At 27.6% G+C, this 21,447-nt stretch overlaps 1 protein-coding gene across 3 annotated transcripts in view; it reads right to left on the minus strand.

The window, feature by feature from the left end:
- Window positions 1-21,447, minus strand: part of LOC113554459 (alpha-actinin, sarcomeric) — a 32,458-nt gene that overhangs the window by 5,336 nt on the left and 5,675 nt on the right. The window contains exons 2-5 of one of the 3 annotated variants that reach the window (XM_026958333.1): window positions 1,136-1,370; window positions 820-994; window positions 447-607; window positions 78-163 (exon numbers count right to left, since the gene is read on the minus strand). In XM_026958333.1, coding sequence (XP_026814134.1) covers window positions 78-163; window positions 447-607; window positions 820-994; window positions 1,136-1,370 — 657 coding nt within the window. Of the gene's footprint in view, window positions 1-67; window positions 164-446; window positions 608-819; window positions 995-1,135; window positions 1,371-21,447 lie in introns of all 3 variants that reach the window. The other 2 variants (XM_026958348.1, XM_026958341.1) reach the window with 2 other exon arrangements.

Here is a 21,447-nt window from a genome sequence, read left to right on the forward strand (position 1 = left end):
GACGTTTATTATTATTGAAAGTTTGTTAGTGTGTTTGGTTTACACTGGACAAAAGCGGGATGTATACGCGTTTTTACCTGTTGCGCCCCTTGGAATGCGTGATAATAACACGACACATAGGTCATGATCGCGCGTTCGTCCGGTTTCGGAGTGTTTATCAAATCTATACAAAACACGACCGTGTAAAAGTTTTTATTTAAAATATATTACAATTACAACGAATTCATCAGTATAATAATACTACTGGTAATAAGACATGGAAATGGCGCCAATAACGATGGTAATATTTATTTGTATTGAATATATTAGTGTATTCTCCTAACGCGCGTGGGACAAAACGGAATATATCATAAGTCACAATTATTATAATATGTTTAATATTGATTATATAATGACTCGTTAAGCAGCCATTATACGATAACGAAATAACAGTAGTGCAGACGTACCTTCGGGGTCCAACATACGAGGTATGTCCAAGTACTTCTCAGCGACATCGAACGCGGTGTTCAAATTCTGTAGGGGATTATCCTTAGACAGCTTGTGATAATCGATGAGATCGGGCCGATGACGGTGAATGAGGGCACAGAAGGCCAAACCGTCCTTGAAACTAGAATTAAAATACAGCAGAGTTAAGAGACAATAACTAAATTATGTATAATGTACAAGATAAACTCGTAAGATTGTAAAAAAACTTAAATATGATGCAGTTATGAGTCAAAAATTCTTAAAATATTCCATTTTTCGTGAACTTAAAATATGAAGAAAAATAATATATAGCCAGTACTATTGCAATGCAATTCGCAATCTACTCAAACACACCTGAGATGGAAGTTTTGCACGTTTACATTCTTGTACGGGGCTGTCTTACGCTGGCACCACAGCAACAAACCTTCTTTGGCGGTCATCTCTTCCACGGAAATGTCTTGGATGGCGAACCTTAAGATGATCGTCCAGATCATACCCAGAGTCATTTTTAAATTTCCATCGACAATTTCTACAAATGGGTAGAAATCATACTATTACTTATAAATAGTTTTTAAATAATAATACAATAAATAATAAATTTTTTTCATTAGGCTTTATCTAAATCCGGGACCTAACAGTATATAATATACTTTGTCTTTGGTCGACGTACCTTCGGCACCGATCGATACCAATTTCACGCCCTTGCTGGCAATGAAATCGAGTGCTTTGTTGACATTGGCGATCTTGTGGAAACGCATTTTACCTCTATCAGGTTTTGGTAACGTTTCGCCAGAAATTACTTCGAGGAGCAACATAAGTTTGAGCCCGTTGCGGAAGTCCTCTTCAATGTTTTCGATGGCTGTGCCCGCTTTACGTAAGTGAGAGTTGCACCATGCTGTAAAGGTCTGAAAACAATGAAATCATTTATTATTATTATTATTATTGGTCACGGATTCATAAACAAAATATTATATTATAATACACCTATTACATAGATAACAGAAGTCTATCAAAACATACGATTTTTAATATTTTCATATATATATATATATACCTATATTTATATAATCAAAATAATAATCTGATACGTTATTTATTCCAAATTGGATATTATACAATACATATATTATATTACATTTTAGAAACTTTTGATAAAAAAAAAAAATAATAAACAAAAGAAAAATTGTATAACTTATAATTTATAAGTTGCATATTTACATACATTTCTAGAACTCACTTATGCATTATAATAAAAAAAAGAAATAATAATACCACCTTGTAGGTATATATTAGTAGAAACAGTAGTTCTCTCGCGTATGTTTTAAAAAAATGTGTTTGTTTAGAATATAGATTAATGATTTTAAATAAATTATTAACGTAGATATAATTAACAGATGTGACTTATTGTGACCTACATTTTAATTATTATTTTAGTATTAGGCCAATAGGTTATATATTATCCGTGGTAAAAGTATAACTAAAACTTGAAGAACAAAATGGATTCCTCCATTAAATTTAGTGAAATTAAATTGATTTTGAACGCTTATGTAACGAACGAACACGAGAAGTAATAATAATATTATATAATAAAACGATAACAATAAATTCGGCATTCGCGTTAAATTAAGCGGGCACGAGGCTTCATTAAAATCAACAAAGCCGAGTGTGAATTTGTTTTAGTACGTATACAATATAATACAAACGATAACGGGAATATTTGAATAGGAGAAAATATGACTAAACGATTTTGAACTAGTTGCTTGGACAATATTATACTCATAGTAGTTGGTTAGTGTACACTGTACTTACAACAATCGAAATACAAATCTTACTTTCTACATAACTTTTCACGTTCGTCAATATTTATATTATTTATAATTATATACGAGCCTCTCTCTATACATAGAATAATTTAAGGAGACTGGAGCATTATATATATTATATAAAATCGATAGATCAGCAATTGTATGAACGATTATTGTTATAATACATCTACGTTGTGGTCATGCGGTCAGTCTATCTACGGAGGAGTTCAGCATCAGCATTCACTAATCGTATACTGGGTGTTCGTAGTACACTGTCCATTTAAGAGTTAACCAACTAAATTTAACAAGACTGAATAAAGATAATATTTTTAAATTTTCTTCGTTTTTTATTAGTATACTTAATTATAATAAATTATACTTTTTTTAAGTAATAAGTATATTATTGCAATATGGTAAAAGTAATAAGGTTTTATGCAATTTTTATTAGATAAAATATTGAGTTTTATACTTTGGTTTTGTTGTAGGATTTCAACATCATATATATATAATAGACTTATAAGTCAAATAACTTAATATTTAAGTTAACCCAGTAAATTATTTTGGTTTAAACAATTTTTGTTTTATAATATGAAGTACTTTTAAGTTATAACACTAAAAATATTTTTTCTTAGTAAAAATATCGAGGTTGATATTATCTATTGTTATACAGGCAAGCTTTCGGATATACATATTGTAGTATAATCTGTCTTACTTACAAATAATTATATAAATATAGTAATTTACATAAATTTATAAGAAGGAAGATGAACAAGAATTGCTTAGATATAAATTTAAAACAAGAACGGTGGATCCACATTGGCTAATTCCATTAGATATCATAATATTATACATCGAATATTAAAATAGGTAATAGGAAATAAGTAATTCAAATATTAAAAAATAGTAAAGGAAATCATATTTCGCTCGTTTATAAACTGAAATTGCATTTATTAACAATAAGCTTACAAATAAAAAATTAATATTTCAAAGTTTCAAAGCATAATAAATATAAGTTATTTTTAAAATACTTTAAATTAGGATTACTTCCTTAAATACAATTAGAGCAGTAATCCATATATACCCGTTATCGAAAATTGTCCAAGAAAAAAAGCAGGAATATAAAACGCACAGATTCTGGTCTCTGCAACAGTTATGCGATCGTGGTACGATCGAGGTACCTACCTAATAAGTAAAATAATATTAATCATCGCATAACCTTCTCAAATTATAATTTTATTTTCATCTTTATGTAGATTAAATTTTAATATAAATGTTAAGTACCTTATATAAGTACATTAGATTAAGATATTATACAGGAATGCACAATAATTGAAGTGTTTTGAATAAGTATTAAGTGAGTGAATAACAGTATAAGCTTATTATGAATAATATTCAAATATTAAAATTTACACTTAATCTCAATTTATGTATTTGACAATTTAGCATCAGGGAAATTAAATATTAAATTTAAACAAGCTTAGAAGGCATATTGGTAATATTATATTACCAATAATAATATTACCAGTAAAATATACGTTTAATTATTGGGAGGAGGACTGGGGAGAATTATTTAAATAAACATTTTGTAAGGGATGAAATATAAACATTTCTGTTATTATCAACAGTTGTCAACCGTTCTCCAAATTTACATTTCTTTTCTAAGCTAATGCAATTAACTTATTATTCAAACTGTAATAGACCATTATACATATTTTGCATTTTCTAAATGATATATTTAATGATACGTTTGAAAACAAAATATAAATTAATCATGTAGGATAATTCTTAGATTAAATAATTATTTTCTTATATATCGGCTAGCAATAAAGATATTTAAATTAAAATATTTAGTATTATTTACTTTCGTGACTTCTTAATATACTTAAATATTATTCAGCATTATTGAAATTCCATAAATCCGCAATTCTACTTCAGTTATAATTTATTAATTATCGCTGCTTATCAACATAAACTTATAATAAATATAGATACAACCCAACAATAAAGTATTTGGTATCTTAGGCAACTTAGATATGTTTACCTCCACGCTGAAGACAACACCAATTTAAAACATTTATACTATTGTGTATTATTATAACAAAACTACATAGTCATTAGTTTTGTTTTTAAATAAATTGTTCAACACGGAGTCCATAATCATTAATTAGTGGGAAAACGTAATAAGTCACCAACAATGTTTTTAAATTTTGATATTACAAATTAATTTTCATTGTGTAATTCCATTATACAAAATTTGATTAGTTTTTTTTTCTACGACACGATTCTAGTTTTAAGCATTAAAATTAAAAACGTGCCGTAGAAAAGAATGTAAACCTAATATTATGTTTGTGATAGATAACAGTTTCTAAAAAGAAAACGGAACAACTGGAGGATTAGACAAATATTGTTCAAACAAAAATCTTAATGTAACTCATGTCTCATAATATAACTTAAGTAAATATTTTTAATAAGTTGTAATAACCGTAAAAATGGTTAAATATAAAATAATATGTTCTTAGCTTATTCATCACATAGAGGTAGTACACCTTAGGTACATATTATATCGATATATTTAGATACTGTTACATAGTTACATTTCAATACATTTTTATATATTATATATTCTTATTACTTATATTTGTTAAATAATTAAAAATAATTTATAATTTATATGTCCATACAGAAAGAAAATTATAAAAAACTAAACATATTACGCATTAATAACTGGACACTATTACAATTAAGTAAGTACATAATAAAGGCAATGACTCTCTCTGTAAATAATTCCTATAGTAAAGCATGAATTCCCATTATACATCATTAATTAAATAGTTAAAATAAATATTAGCAAGACTTTAGACTATTAACTGTAAAGTATAATTATGTAGTATACACTAAATATCCAATTTACTATTATTTTTATATTGTACACAAATATATTTTATTCTTACAAATCACGAAAGCCAACCACTAATGATTGAGAAACGATAGTTTTATGAACATTATAAAAAGTGAAATAGTTGAAATAACTAATAATGACGTCAGCACATTCTAAGAATTCATAACACATATCAACTATAATATATCTATAAACTGTAGTGTATATATTCGTCTATATAAGTGAAATACTGAAATGCCAATCAAGTATGATTTTGCAAAAATAACCATTCGTCATCTCATATCGTTATAATTGCGAAATAAATAATAATATATACGCATTATTTAACGACATAAATAAAATCTATTCAATCATATAGTGGCTATATTTATTATATAGGTATTATAAATTCAAGTTCACTTGTAAGTGATCACCACAGCGAAAATGTTGAACGAAATATATTGATTTAAATCCAATTTCCGTATTTAGTCTTCAGCTGCAATACAGGATAAAAAAGTCTCAATAACCAAACGACGCGATTGATATTTCATTTTACACCATCGTCACTGTGCAGTATAAACTCTTTCCCTCGATCAATTGCGTAAAGCCAACACTCGTTTTTTATGTAGCACGGGCGTCGACGGGAGGTCTTTTTCTATTGTTTACAATTATGTCGCAGGTGTATAATAATTATTAAATTAATATAACATTAAGCTCTATACCTATAGGTAATATGTATAACCCACGATTTACAAACAATAAAAATATATATCTCAAAGATGGCCTTGAATTAAACGGAAATTTTTCATCTTATTTAAATCGACTGAATTTTTTCCCTTTACGATTCCGTATTAAAACCTTATGTTTCTTTGTGAAACTTTCCGCGAATGAATGACGTATTGATTTTTTGTTTTTTAATATAATTAGAAAAAATCTACACATCACCCTTTTTTAAATAAGCATCGCCCAATTTCATGCTAAATAAAATTGTATGCCTATGTCGGTAAACTAGTATGATAAAAGAAAAATTCCAGGATATTAAGAATTTGATGTATACGTTTAGAAGAACTAATTAGAAAAAACTCAGATAAGGTTTTGTACATCGTGACGTTTTTTTAACGTAGACAACAATGCGAGCAACATCAAGTTATTAAACAAAAACGTAAACAACTAAATAATATCATGACCGAGGAATTTACACGGATTACCATTTATTTTTATAATAATGAGAATTGATTATGTTTTTGTACAATTTATGTATATTTCCGAGGCAAATTTATTAAGGTAATCTTAAACCTAGAAGTTCTATAATTTAATAATTGTTTATTATGATTCCATATTCATATTTTTAAACTGATTAAGCTCAATCAAAAAAAAACTTCACGCACAGTATTTGGTGCTTTAACCAATTGATAAATATTTTTATTGAATGAGTTTCTAACTTTTATTACATTTTTTTCTTTAACTAATCTAAAAACTTTTATAAAATATTTTATGATTAATTTGAGAATAAAACAATAATATTGCATCATTATAGATTTTAAATTTGTCAAGCACTGTTAATTACAACACTAAAATGTTATTGTATTATATACAATAAATTACCATTTGCTCAAAATCTATGTTCCATGAGTCATAAGTAATCATAACAATTTAGAAATATAATATAGACTTAAAATTAATTAATACTAATTGTAATATCTATATAAAATACAAATTTGTATGTGTCGTCATGAAACATGACGATAAACTTAAAATACACATCCATTATAAGTAACTTCAATAAAAACTAAAAAATAAGTTGTTCAAATGTATTAATGATCTATAATCATATTATTTTAAAAAATTAAATAAGTTTAAATTAATTTTAATTTAATAATTTTTCAAAAACTGTAAAGCGCAATATTTCTTAAATAACTAGTAATCACTATTAACTCTAACCAAATATCGATCCTATGACCCGTATACAGATGAAACGGAGGGCTATATGAATCAGGAAAATATGCAGAAGGAAAAAAAATCTGGGATTGATATTTTCATGGAACAGTATATCAAAGAAATGATATAGTAGAGGAATTATATTTGCAAGGATTAATATATTCTTGGAATGATATTTTTCTAAACAGTCTTATCTAAGGAAAATATAAAACAGTAAATTAAAACACGGAACCATATTTTTCAGGAATGGTATAAATTAGCAAAATATTGCTCAGGACTGTATAAATCGGTACATTTTTGAGTATATTATACATGTGGATCCGTATTAATCTAAAAAATAAAGCATAGGACTGGATGGGACAGGACAGTTATTTATAGGAAAATATTCACGAAGAATAGTATTAAAAAGAAATATTATTTTATATGAAAAATACGGATGCTGCGTCGCCACTCGCTCGCTGGGCTCACTCGAACAAAAAAAACGAAAATATCCCTTGACTTGCTATGCAACACCACATCAAGTGGATCACTGGGTAACCACAGTATAACTATGCATATTACCCTAACCACTCTTATCATTTTTCGGACAAGTGCTTATCACTTAATAATTCCATATAAGTAAATAAGATTTAATTATATTTTAATATCTTTCCGTATTTTTCTTAGAAAATAATATTTCTTTTTAATACTATTCCTCGTGAATATTTTCCTATAAATAACTGTCCTGTCCCATCCAGTCCTATGCTTTATTTTCTCGATTAATACAGTTTTAGATTAATACGGATCCACGTGTATAATATACTCAAAAATGTCGTCCCGATGTATACAGTCCTAAGCAATTTTTTGCTAATTTATAACATTCCTGAAAAATACGGTTCCGTGTTTTAATTTACTGTTATATATTTTCCTGAGATAAGACTATTTAGAAAAATATCGTTCCAAGAATATATTAATCCTTGAAAATATCATTCCTTTATTAAACCATTCTTTTGAAATATCTTTCCCTACAAGAAATCTAGTCCGGATAATTATTTTCCAGAAAAATACGGTTCCATATGAAAATTTTCCTCGTTTATATGCAGCCCCTGATGAAACGTCAGAAGCATTATCATTTCTTGTAACCAAAATTGTGATCATTGCCCTTATCTAAAGACACGTTGTATAACTAATATATTTTTACACTGATCAGCATATATCTCATTTAATAAAATGTATTTATTAAAGGTATTTAACTTGTATTATATTATCTTATAGCCACAATTATGTATGCACTAAATTAAAGTATTATTTGTCTGCGATGTTTATACGTGTTAAAATTGATTAAACTTAAACTAAGTTAAACAATTAAGTTGTCAGTTTTAAATTTTAAAATAATTAGTTAACGGTCAATGTTGTATAATATATACATAAAACGTTATTTATTAAGTAACTTTAGAAACTATTAAAGTAGTTGCGACTTGGCTACCAACCAATGCGTTCAAAATTATTTCAGAATACTCAAATAGTTAATTTAATTAATGAATATGTGTTTAAATTACATTATATTACACGCTTTTTACTTTGGAACTATTGCAAATGTAAATGATAGATAAACACTCATTGAAGTTGAACATTTTTGTTTTGGTAGGACATACTTATATAAGTAGGTATAATAATACAAAGAGAAAAACTTTTATTTTTCGAGTGGCTTATTTTTTAAATAAACAATTTTATAGTTGGAATAGGGTATATTATAGTTGTGAATATTACAGTACCATATATATATTAATTATACCAACAACAACTTGTACATAGGTACAAGAGGATTAAATTATGTATATATTACTATAACTAAAACATTTTGGCAGATTTTTGCACAAATGAAAGAAATATATTAGCTGGGCGCGTAACACATTACGATCTAACTAAATAAAGTCAAGTGAAATTACATAATAGTTACAATAAATTTAAGATTTTAAACCAAAATCTAAAATAAGTTATATATTGTCCTGTCTACATTTTCAAGAAGAGTGATAAATGGCAGGTATTATTCCATGAGAAAATAATTAAATGTTTTCTGTTTAAAATCTCTTACTTCTCCCTATTAAATTATTTTTTCATGAGTAGTTGGTAGTAGTAGGACTGTAGGCACTATAATAAAAATATTTCTCGACATTCGGCAAACAACCACTGTTTAGTTGTATGAAAAAATATTTTAAATAATGAATAGCTCTTTTTATTATCAATGGTATAAAAAAAATTCGATTTTATCTGAATTATAAATTAATTTAGTTTAAATAATTTTCACTGCAGTAAAGTGTTATTCTATTATAATATTCTTAAAATAAGGAGACTAATATTCTAAACATTACCACAGTACTCGTATTCATAGCCAATAAAATCTCAAATGAGGTTAAAGACCTAATAAAAAAAAAACATATTTTTTTTTCGTCAAAATAAACAGTGAATTTCCATAAAGTAGTTAACTTATTTTCATAGAATATTATTCTAAACGAGACACAATTCTTATAATGAAACGTCGAGTCGTTTGTATCATGGTTGAATGACGATTACTATCGCTGACGACTTAACTATTTTACAGTTGGATAAATTTCAATAAAAAATAACTGTTGAGTAAAGCTAGTAATAAAAACAAAAAGGATTTTTAGATAAAATATATAAATTTTTTTTTAATCCCACTAAAAAGCTTTTAGGAACAATAACATGATTAATCCCGGGCCTTGGAATGCCAACGAAGACCTAATAGTCCGAAAATATCACATTTGTCTCGGAGATCAATTAGTACATTTTGTACCGATTATTTCTTTTGTATACAATTTATCAATCATACACGCTCTTATATACCCGCTGCTACCTATTATAAATGCATTTAAATTTTACAAATACATACAATTTTATAAAAGGCAACAATGACCATCGTTGTAATACATACGAAGATAATATTATATCTTATGGGATATCATAATATATAATATGTTTAAGAATTTCTGAGCAGAGGTCATTATACCACATCACGACTACGTCAGACAACCGCGCCGCAGCTAGCCCGCCACCTGACACAAAACAACACACCAGTTTCTCTCGCGGACGGAATAGTTAGTACTTCTTTTCCCTTCCTTCTTACTATTGGCCCGATAAATGCGTGCGTGACCTATTTATGACCTACTCTAAGAACCGTGTCTAATTTAAAAAATAAATAAATAAAATGTAAACGTCCAAAGAAATATCTAAGAAAACTCGACGCAAAAGCGGTCTTTCGACTAAAACCGTACGCGGCTGGGTATAATATAGTTATCTACCGGTCTTTTATAAGTCAAGAATTATTATATTTATGTACATTTTATTATATTATATTACAGTTGAACGTCACGGAACACCATAAAATTGTCAACTGACTACGATAGTAGGAAAATAGTAGCTATCGTCTAAATGTAATGTGTATAGTGTAAAAATGTACTCTTAAAAGTGACCAACAGTCATACAATTAGACATTACCATACGTACATTATGCCGATTTTTAAACTTATTATAATAATATACTAAATTGGCATATTTTTTTTTTTTTTTTTTGTAACTAATGAGATACCTATGCGCATACCAACGACCTCATTCAGACTACAAGAAAATAAAAACTATTATATAAATATAACTACACACCTATACGAAGGTTTTAATGGTTTTTTATATACATTAGTAAAAAACTGAACATTCAAAGTTAATTAAAATAGAAAAATACAACAGCTAAATGTAAATATTGTATATTGTGTAGATGTAGAGAACAATACGAAGTATATAATATGCAATTTAATTTGTTTTATAATATGTCGCGACTATATTATGCGGCAGCGTTTTTTTTTTAATAATAAGCAAGTTCTCGGAATTAGCTACTGTAGAAAAGTTACAAATCAAGATAACTTAGATCATCGTTTTAATCGATGCTCGTATAAAACTTCAGTTTCTCGTCATTCCGTCCCACAAAAATTTATAAATTCAAAATAGTAGTCAATGATGGTTATTAACAAATAACTTTAATAGTGTCTTTGTATAAAAATTTGACGATACTGAATCTTGAGAGGTTGTGTTATTTATTTATATAAATATTGTACATACACTGATCACTTGTATTTATTATTTATTATATTACTAATTATTATACTAAATGCATTATTAAAAATAAAATAAAAACTTCTAACCGTTACATTTTTAAAAGTATTTTATGTAAATATGTTTAATATCATGTCTAGAAACGAAAGTTCCAATTGACCAATTATAAACTACATATAATATGCATGTCAGTAATATTTTGAGGTAGGCAGAAATAAATTCTGATTTCTGGGAAGAAGTCCAGAAAATTTAATTGGTTAATTAATAGAAATTTCACTTGATGTCATGAATAAAAATTGTGGTTGGCCACTCGTTATTAATCGGGACCGAATAAAAAAATCTAAAAAAAGAATTAAACATAAAAAAATGTACATAATATTACTAATGGTTCAGTTTCATTATGTAAATATATAATATAAATATTAAATACATTAGACTGAATTTTACAGAAATGTTAAATGAGAAAATGGATTTAAAATAGTAAACATTTTAAAAGGTATATTATCAAATCCCCATATCTTCTAGACCTAACTGTCAAGAAGAAAAATATAATGGATGTATGGAATAATAATCAACAAAACAATGTGTTATTATTTCAATTGAAGTTTAACACACAGCGGTTAATTGACGTACTATTGAAACCAAATTGTATTGTGTGTATGCGCAAAAGGGAAAATGTAATAATGTTTTAGCTATTTTATTCGCTGTAGTGCTATACCTTTACGTTGAACGTCGACAAACCATTTATTATAAATACCAACTAGATAACTAAAGTCTACACTGAAGCCGAAGCAGAAATAAAATCATCAGAATTATCATGTTTTAAAATAATATTAAATTATGTATAATCTATGAACTAATATTGATTTAATTATAGGTAGGTATTATTATAAATCCATATATAATTTAACAATTTTATAATAATAATTATATAATAACAATATCATATTATGTTATCATTTAAATAATAATCATAGCCAATACATATATATTACAGATGTTCATTATTATGCAAATTATGACCTAGCTTTAAAAGTGTATATAAAACCGCTATACCGATTTAAATATTTGACAAATCAATGTACACACATTTATTTAAACGAAAAATGTAATAGTTGATATAAATATGCCTATAACACAAAATATCCTAACATAATGAACTACGATACCTATAGAATTAATAAATAGTATTGATCAATGATTGGTAATTATTAAATTAAAGAAACTTAATACAATTTATAATTATAAAAGTTAATAAATAATGAAGACCAGAATATAATACATAGAACAAACGAGATTTGTGTTTCTCAAAATCTATAATACTTTTACTATTATAATAATTTATTACATTGTAATTCGACTAGAATTTACAGTGAAGTTATATGACTAAAATTAATGATTTTCGTGGTAAAGCTAACATATTTTAAACTTTTGAATAATTGTAATCAAAATCATATCAGCGCACATATTTGTTTTGAATTATATAAGTACAAATTTATAAACATATGTTTGATAATTGTATAAAAAAATAGACAATATTTCACTTTCAAAAAGTCCACAGAATAAAATAGAACACATGAATTCATACAACGATGCACTAACACGGAAAGCGACCCAATAAATATTTTCGGATGTTGGCTCAGCTTAGCGAATAGTTTTATTTTAAAACATGTTTCACCACGTGGGTAAAGTTCCTTCAAAAACCGTATTTAATTTTTAATAGCACCATACACAATTTCAGCCGTTTTGTCGACACATTTTTTTTTTTTGTCAACAAAAAAATTTGAACTGCCTAATTAAACACGTAACATGATTTTAAAAATAAGTAATTTTACAGATAATATATGGCAGCAATATTAAGTTGGGCATTTTTTTCTAAAAGAGGACGAAAAGAATAAAACATGCTGTTAATTGATCTTATTATTATTTAATAGTTATTTATATTATAGCAATTTGATTATATTCTAATTCTTAAAAATTTAAATAGTTTGCTACAGGTAGTCGATCAGTACATATTCAACATTTCTTCATAATATCTAGTACATTTTAATGATGTTTTAAATATTCGATTTTTATATTAACAAAAAAGTATAAATATTTTTACGCTTCAAATCCATTAGGTTAATGTATGCTATCTCGGTATATTTTTTAAAACATATATGTCACTACAGCAAACACTGTGTATAATGTGTATATATGGTATATACTATGAGGTAACCTGAAGGTCGTTCATGATGTCCATGCGTTGTCGCCTTTAACGAGTTCAATTGATAAAAATAAGACAAAAGGAAAAATGTGCCAGCGGCTATCCCGGGTATACCGTAAAGACTAAAAACTAATGACGATATAATTGTTGAGAATAGTCGGTAATATTATTATAGTATAGTGATGTATTTTATACACTAATTTCATAACAGGGAAATGATTTTTTTTTTATATATATAGAATTATTACACATGGCTCCTAAAAGGCATATCCTGTATATTTATAATGCATAACTGGCAAGTATTTACAAGTGTATATAATGTATATATTATATAGGTATACAATAATACATAATACACAATCTGAAATCGTATCCTTTTCTTTTCGAATAGTCCTGTTACCCGACTATTGTTTAAGTTCAAGGACACAATAATTATTACGACTGGTTTTACTACTCTTCCTTAACGGACATGTGCGTACGTGATGTACAAATGATAGTGGGAAGGGGTGTCGGACTGTCGAAGAAGAGTGTACATCACACGCGCATCATGTGTTCAAAAGTGTAATTCGACACCGAGAAAATAATAAATATATAATATATATAACAACATAATTGAATTCGTCACGTGCCTTAGTTAACTACGCACCGACTTGCTTCTGAGTGTTCGCGAAAATGGCATACCACCGTGTTTTTACGCTTATTCAATAATAATAATAGTATGAGGTAATAAAAATATAACAACTCGAATTCGGATAGAAAACTTTCTAACAGTTGGAACACAAATCAACTTTCCGGTGGTCCTACGTAAGACGAATTCCTCACCCCCTCATGTTATACCTTAAAAGTCTAAACATATACGAATATTGATCGTATTTGACATTTGAGTTAACAAATCATCAACAACGACGATGACACAACTGTATTCTATAAATAATAGGTAATTTACTAACATGGGCATAGGTATATTTCTATTACACAAAATATGATTGATGGTTCCGAAACAAAATAAAAAAAATAACGCATGGGATGTCGGACGTGTATAGTAGGTGTGTGTATATGGGGTTCTTCACGGGCGTGGTTAGGATTTTAACATGTTACATATTGTGGGTTATAGTTGTAACAACCTGCCGCGGCCGTTACGAAATTTAATATAATACAGTTAAAAACCGAAAATGCGTACTTTTACATTTTAAGTAAAATGTCGGAATAACAAAACTACTGCAAACTATGACCACAACACGATAAGCAACCCGTAATTGAATTTAGATTTACGACGACGCAACGACAACGTGCCGATTTCCACAACTTTAAATCACCATTGCTCACTGCTCCGGTGTTGTACGATTATTATGTAGGAATGTGACCACTGGCGACCCGCCGCGGAAAACGTGATGATGGCGGTTTTTTCCGCCAGCACGTATTGTATCAAACACACGGACGCCGCCAACCACGCGTAAGTTATAGCAGGTTATACAATTACAATAATAATAATATTGTTCACCCTGGTCCTTCCCTAACCCCGTCAGCTACGAGAAGAGTACGTGCTAGCATAATAATATAAAATTGTATATAGTGTATAGATATACCTATTGTACTACGAGTATAAAAATGTACAACCGACGAAAATCTCGATATAATAATCAGAGGACGATAGTCGGTTGACCCGTTTTATAAAAATTCGAAAATATTTTTTATGTTATAATACTTATAAAAGCATGTTAGTCGTTAAATGACATAGTTCATCATCGTTTTTATAATAACTGTTAATACATTTATTTATTTATTTATTTATTAGATACACTTACACAATTAAACCTATAGTTAGCATTTGTATACAGAGTATATATAATGTACGCACCTAATTGACGAATTTCAGTACTAACTAATAGTATTATAGTTGTAAGCAGTGCTAATTCTAAACTAAAGCTTGGAAATAATACAATATATTCAAACGTCGTTCGATATCACAACATAAAGTATTAACCATGATTTATTAGACTAAATCGTAGTTATACTAGCAACTATTATAGTATATACGTATAATACGTATATACTATACAGCGTATACCGTATATATTATATAATGACAACAGAATTTACAATACGAACGAGGCTCTGAATAAAATAGATCGTGAATTCGAAACAATGATAGAAAATAATGTAGGCCACAACTGTTTTTGTTTGCCCCTGAGTTTATTCTAGTATACGTGACCTATACTATAGCGCGACGACCGATTTATTTCCCATCGTCCCGAAAATTAACTTTCTTCGTTTTGGACGAAGTAAATGTGAGTGACGTTGTTTACAATAAAATGATCACTTCAAGTATATAGTACGCTTAAATATAACCATAGAACATCGATTATAATTTAAATAAGATTTTTAAAAAAGTATACATTTATGCAAGTTATTAAATATGCAACAAATATACTCTTATCCAAAATGTTTGCATTCATAATATGTAAATTTTTGTCATCTCACCTATGAAAATCAACGAGACTTGATAAGATTTTAAATTAACTTTAAGGTAATATAATAACAATTTAAGCATATAAAAATATTTGCTTATTATAGTTTATGAAAATTACTTTTTAGAATACTTTACATACAATTACTTTGATAAAAATCAGCTTAACAAAAAATATAAAATAAATATATCTTAATTTATCGTATAAAAAATGTTAGCATTTTACTACAAAATAAGCTTTAATATACAAATTTCTTCAAATAAATCATAATTCTACATACAATTATACGCATTGTAAACTATTTTCTACACATTCTCTACTAAACAAATAATTAATATTTCTGATTCCCGTTGAACTGCATAATATACTCATGGTAAAAAAATGAAAATGCATACAAATCCGATCTTTAAATTTATATAATAAATTATACTATTATTATAGGCCATTCGAGGAACTCGAAAATCATTTAGCCATCCTTATTGTAAACACAGTGTTTATATAAATTACAATAAAAAAGGCCAGTCTACTGGCAGTGATTCTCAGAGAGAAAAGCGATGACAAAAGCAACAGGTAGGCGACACGGGGGGGGAACGACAAACATATTAAAGCCTTTCGCGGGATATACGTGCGGGACGTCACGTGCTAGCGCGACGCGCGACGGTCCGAACAGAGGGCAGCTGGTCGAACGGCAGCGGCGGCGACGTGTCGGCCCATTTTTGGTCACCGGCCACCGAGGGGTAACATAATGCGCTGCTGCTACAAGAGCCACGGCCTGCTGTTCATGTATAAAAGCAGCCGTCGGTCGGCGTGGCGCATGCGCGTCTATTTTAAATATTCCGCCGGTCGCCGTCACACAGAAATAAACGAGGATCTAGGCCGACTGGATCCACGGCGAAGCTATAAATATCAGAGGCGGCTGCAGGCGCCCCAATCGTACTATGTATATATGTATATATAATAATATTATATACGTAAATGCGTACGTGTGTGCTTGATGCTCATGTGTGTGTGTGGTGGGTAAACTGCTATATGCCATCTGTCCCCCAAAATCCTGAAGGGAAAATTAAATACGCACTACTTTTTTCTACCGCACCAAAGTAAAATGCCAAACGCTCACGAGTACCTACGTTATTATTTAATAATCATTATGCCAGCTCAATGGATGTCAAATCCGGAAACAATTTTCCGAAATCGGAGCAAAATAATATTTATAATTGGGTACCTTATCGTTTTTATTACGATTTAAATCTGGTAAAATGCCAGGCAGGTCAGGTCGTTCACATCGACTTGAGTTTAAATCCAATGAAATATACACATTTATATTGTTAGTATTGTTACTATAAAGTAAACCTATAATAGGGTAGTCTTATATATTACATAAATCTAATTTAAAATAAAAACGTTTCTACGTTACAGTAGAAACCAATGAAGTCATACAAGTCATAAGTACTCAAATCGTTGTAATACATTTAAAATTAAATTTAAAACAAAATGTATTGCAATTTGAAACTAGCGTATTAAATTAGCTTTTATTTTCTACATGTCAAACCAGCAATAACAAAAAAATAAGAGCGGATACACTATACATAAAGAACGTTGGGCACTCGTCTCGCTTCATTTAATTCTTCAATAAAAAATACTTTTAGCTATTAATAATACTACAAAGTATAAATTCAATTAACTATCAATCAAATACAAAATAACTAATATGATTTAAAGCTAAACTAAATTTTTCTAATTTTTCACATTTTAGTGTTTATAAAAACAAATTTAATTTAGTTGGTAGTCGAAAGTTTTTTTATTTTTAATCCATTTTATAAATTATATACCATTAAAATTTTTCAAGATGAAAACTGAAAATGAATGAATACTTTTTTGCTGTTTTAGATGATATTAGATTATTCCAAAATAAAAAAAAAACTTAATTTTTTTTTTTATATAACAATAATTTGAGTTTATTAAAATGCTCATAATATAATAGGTACACCACAAAAATACTATAACTTTTAAAATATACAATTTTACTGCAAATTTCTATTTTTCGCAATTTTCTGGAAAATTACTAATAAGTGATAATCTATAATAATCACCAAGTTATTACCTGTGTCTATTTTATACCACTATTAGAGATTATTCAGTACACTACTTTTGCTATAAACACTATTATCCAAGAAAAAACAATAACCACACTTTACTAGAACAAAAACTATAGGAATTTAACTCATGCTAATTATTACAATCGTCTTGTGTTAAACAAAATTTCATTACCTATTATAAAATTGTAATATAAGTATACCGAACAACTTACTTACTATCATAAATAGCTATAAGTATCTAAATTTAAATTTTAAGTGGATACTCCATAAGGATTAAGAATTTACATTTTTCTTTATCTAAAATAATATTAATTGGGACAGTTAAACAAATCCGTATAAATAATTATTTATTATCGTTCAAATTTTTCTTAAGTATTTATACAGTAAAAAATAATCCACCTAAATAACTATATTAGCTCTATGTATTACATATTATCGTTGTACACCTATAGTGTACAATTCTTTTAACAAAAAATACTTATCTTGAAAATTCTGAGCGGAATAATGAATGTACATATTGATTTTACAATGATGTTTTTATTATTTATTTACTTTTTTGTTTATGTATACATGGATAAGTATATGATAAAATTATTTTCAAAAATAGGGATGGCTTCTGGTATACACGAGTATACAAAATTTAATTAATTAAACTGATATGATAAAATTCAGTGAATTTAAATGTTAAATTAATTTTAATTTATTCAGTTAAATTGTTTATATACTTCCTGTTATAATTATAATCATAAATTTAAGTAATTAGCGATCCTTAGATTTTTACAAGAAAATTACCACCTCTTATAAGGTGTATTATGATCAGGAATGAATATATGTACCTATTTAAAATTGTATTTATAAATATAGTTATAATGATTTAAATATTAATTATAAAATATCAAAAGCTAAACTGATACAGTTTTTAATTATAGAAAATATGCCAAGGTATCATTTATCTTAAATCAAAATTAATCTCCCAATATGATGAACGTCTCGTTAGGATGGACAAAAACCTTGGTGAAATTATATTTTCATCTGCTCAACAGAGAACTAGATGATATAAATAATTTGATATAACTCATACATGTATTATATATAGCTTAACATTTATAAATAGACAATACGAACTATTCATCACATGAGTCATACGCGAATGATTGAAGCTTTAATAGTAACTTTATATATTTAACAATTAAACATATTATGCTCAACGAATTATTGAAAAATTAGGTATAATACATATTAAATATGTATACATTATAAATAACAATAATAAGAAATACATAAGTATATTTTATTTTGCGAACTGTATACCTATATCATATATACTATATAAAATAACTTAAAAGTATGTTTCGTTATAAAAGTAAAATTTAATTTAAAATAAGATCATCAGAAATGATCTACTTAGTTATATTTGTCATAGTTTTCTATTTAAAAATTATAGATATATTTTCATTAAAATAATTTTCAGTAGACGGAAGTATACGTATTTAATACAGTATTTAATATTTATAAGATTAAACATTTTTAATGTTAAAATTACAAAATGTGTAAAAAAATTACAGTCTATTATTATAAATATAATGGCCAATTAATTTTTTGATTTATACAAATAACCATGGTGGAAGTAATGATTAAAATATACAAATTATGATCATTTATTTAATTTTCAAAACATGCTTTGCAGAAGACCTTTTGTAAACAAACAACAACGTTCAACTATACATCTAAAATAGAAACGAAAATTGAAAACATATTATTTTAGAGCAGTCTAATATAGCAAAAATCTGTTCAAAAATACGCTAAATTGTGATCTCAACTTTTGTACCAGAAATATCTTTATATTACTACTATTATTGTTATAATTTAAAACACTGGTCACTTTCACTCATTTCCCGGATGTATATAGCAAAATGTAGTATACAAAGTAGAAAAATTCGTGCGAAAACGAAAGCACTCGAAAAGTATGGGTATGTGAACAGCTTTCACGATTCTCGTATTAAATTATTTAACAAATCTTCCGCAGCTTATCAAATAAAAAATACTTAGTTTATATTAATATTTTGATTTATGTAGTATAAAATATAAAATAAATATTCACTAATATAATATGATAACGACTATATGAATCGATGAAATCTCAATGATTGTAGGTGAGAATGGATGATGTTGTCAATTATAATCGGGTAACTTTAGAAAATTAGTAACAGCAATCAGTGATAGGTATTAGCAGAATCTTATCTCTCTCGCTCGGCCACTCATTCTCAAGGCTCAACCAATAAATTGTTTTAAAAATTTGGGTGACATATACACAGTTCATTTTAGGTAGCTACTGATCTCATAGGTCTATGTCCTATGACAATCAAATATCAACTTATAGATTCATATATGATCAAATAATATATGATTAATAATAATCGTAAGTCAAATTTCGTTGTAAAAATACATACGTACGTTATATAATTGCATTTATCGAATATCTTTTATAATATTTTTAATCGTAATGAAGTAGGTACGAACGGTAGCTCGTCAAACCTCGAATGAATTTTTATTTTTTATACCTATACCAAATGATGGGCGGACGCTAATAACAATATTATATTATATTGTTATCCCATGAATCGGGTACGGCTGCACGACGGGCGGAACTCAATATAACAGTACTTACAATATTGTTTGTACATAACCGCGCCCGCGTGATAATATACCTACATAATATATGAAATTATGAACACGGGAGTGAAATTGGTGGAAGATGAATCGTAAACGCGATAACGGAAGCAACCGCGACGGAGCACATCGTCGACCTTTCGGTATCGAAACGGCCAGCAGTTGCGTTCTGACGCGATAATGACGTAACAAACAAGTAACTAACTACACGGACTTATACAAATTGTCATCGTTTCTATACATATACGATTAAAAGGAAAAGAAAATCCCACTTAGCAATGGCAACATAAGACAAAGTATTTTTTTACATGCCATTAAAAAGCTAAACATATCTTTACAAAGTGTCCGACAACGATACAAACAATATTTTGAATATCCCACCTCCCCATCATCAAAAAAATAAATAAATAAGTTAACTTTCTCAACAAACCGGAGATTTTAAGCATCTGATTATAATAATAGTTGCAGTTTAAACTTTAAATCGTTCCTAGATTATTGCGAACAACTACCTATTATTATAAGACAAAATAAGTTATTTAAAATTTAAACACAATTTTAATTTACACATCAAAAACAATTCTTACAACAACCTAGAAAAGAGTCGAATAAGATAAATTCTTTTAAAAAAAATTTAATTCCATTCACATCAAGAAAGTAGAATTTGGTCAATCTCTTAAACATAAATCATTAATTTAAGGAGGTGAATGGTAAAAATGACAACATAATACAAAAGATTATGAATGTATGATTATTGTCAAATAATACGATGAGACTGATCAGAATATAAAATTTTTTTTAAAATATGCCTAACACGTCA

Source organism: Rhopalosiphum maidis, chromosome 4 (genome assembly GCF_003676215.2).
Source record: "Rhopalosiphum maidis isolate BTI-1 chromosome 4, ASM367621v3, whole genome shotgun sequence".
Taxonomy (NCBI): Eukaryota; Metazoa; Arthropoda; class Insecta; order Hemiptera; family Aphididae; genus Rhopalosiphum; species Rhopalosiphum maidis.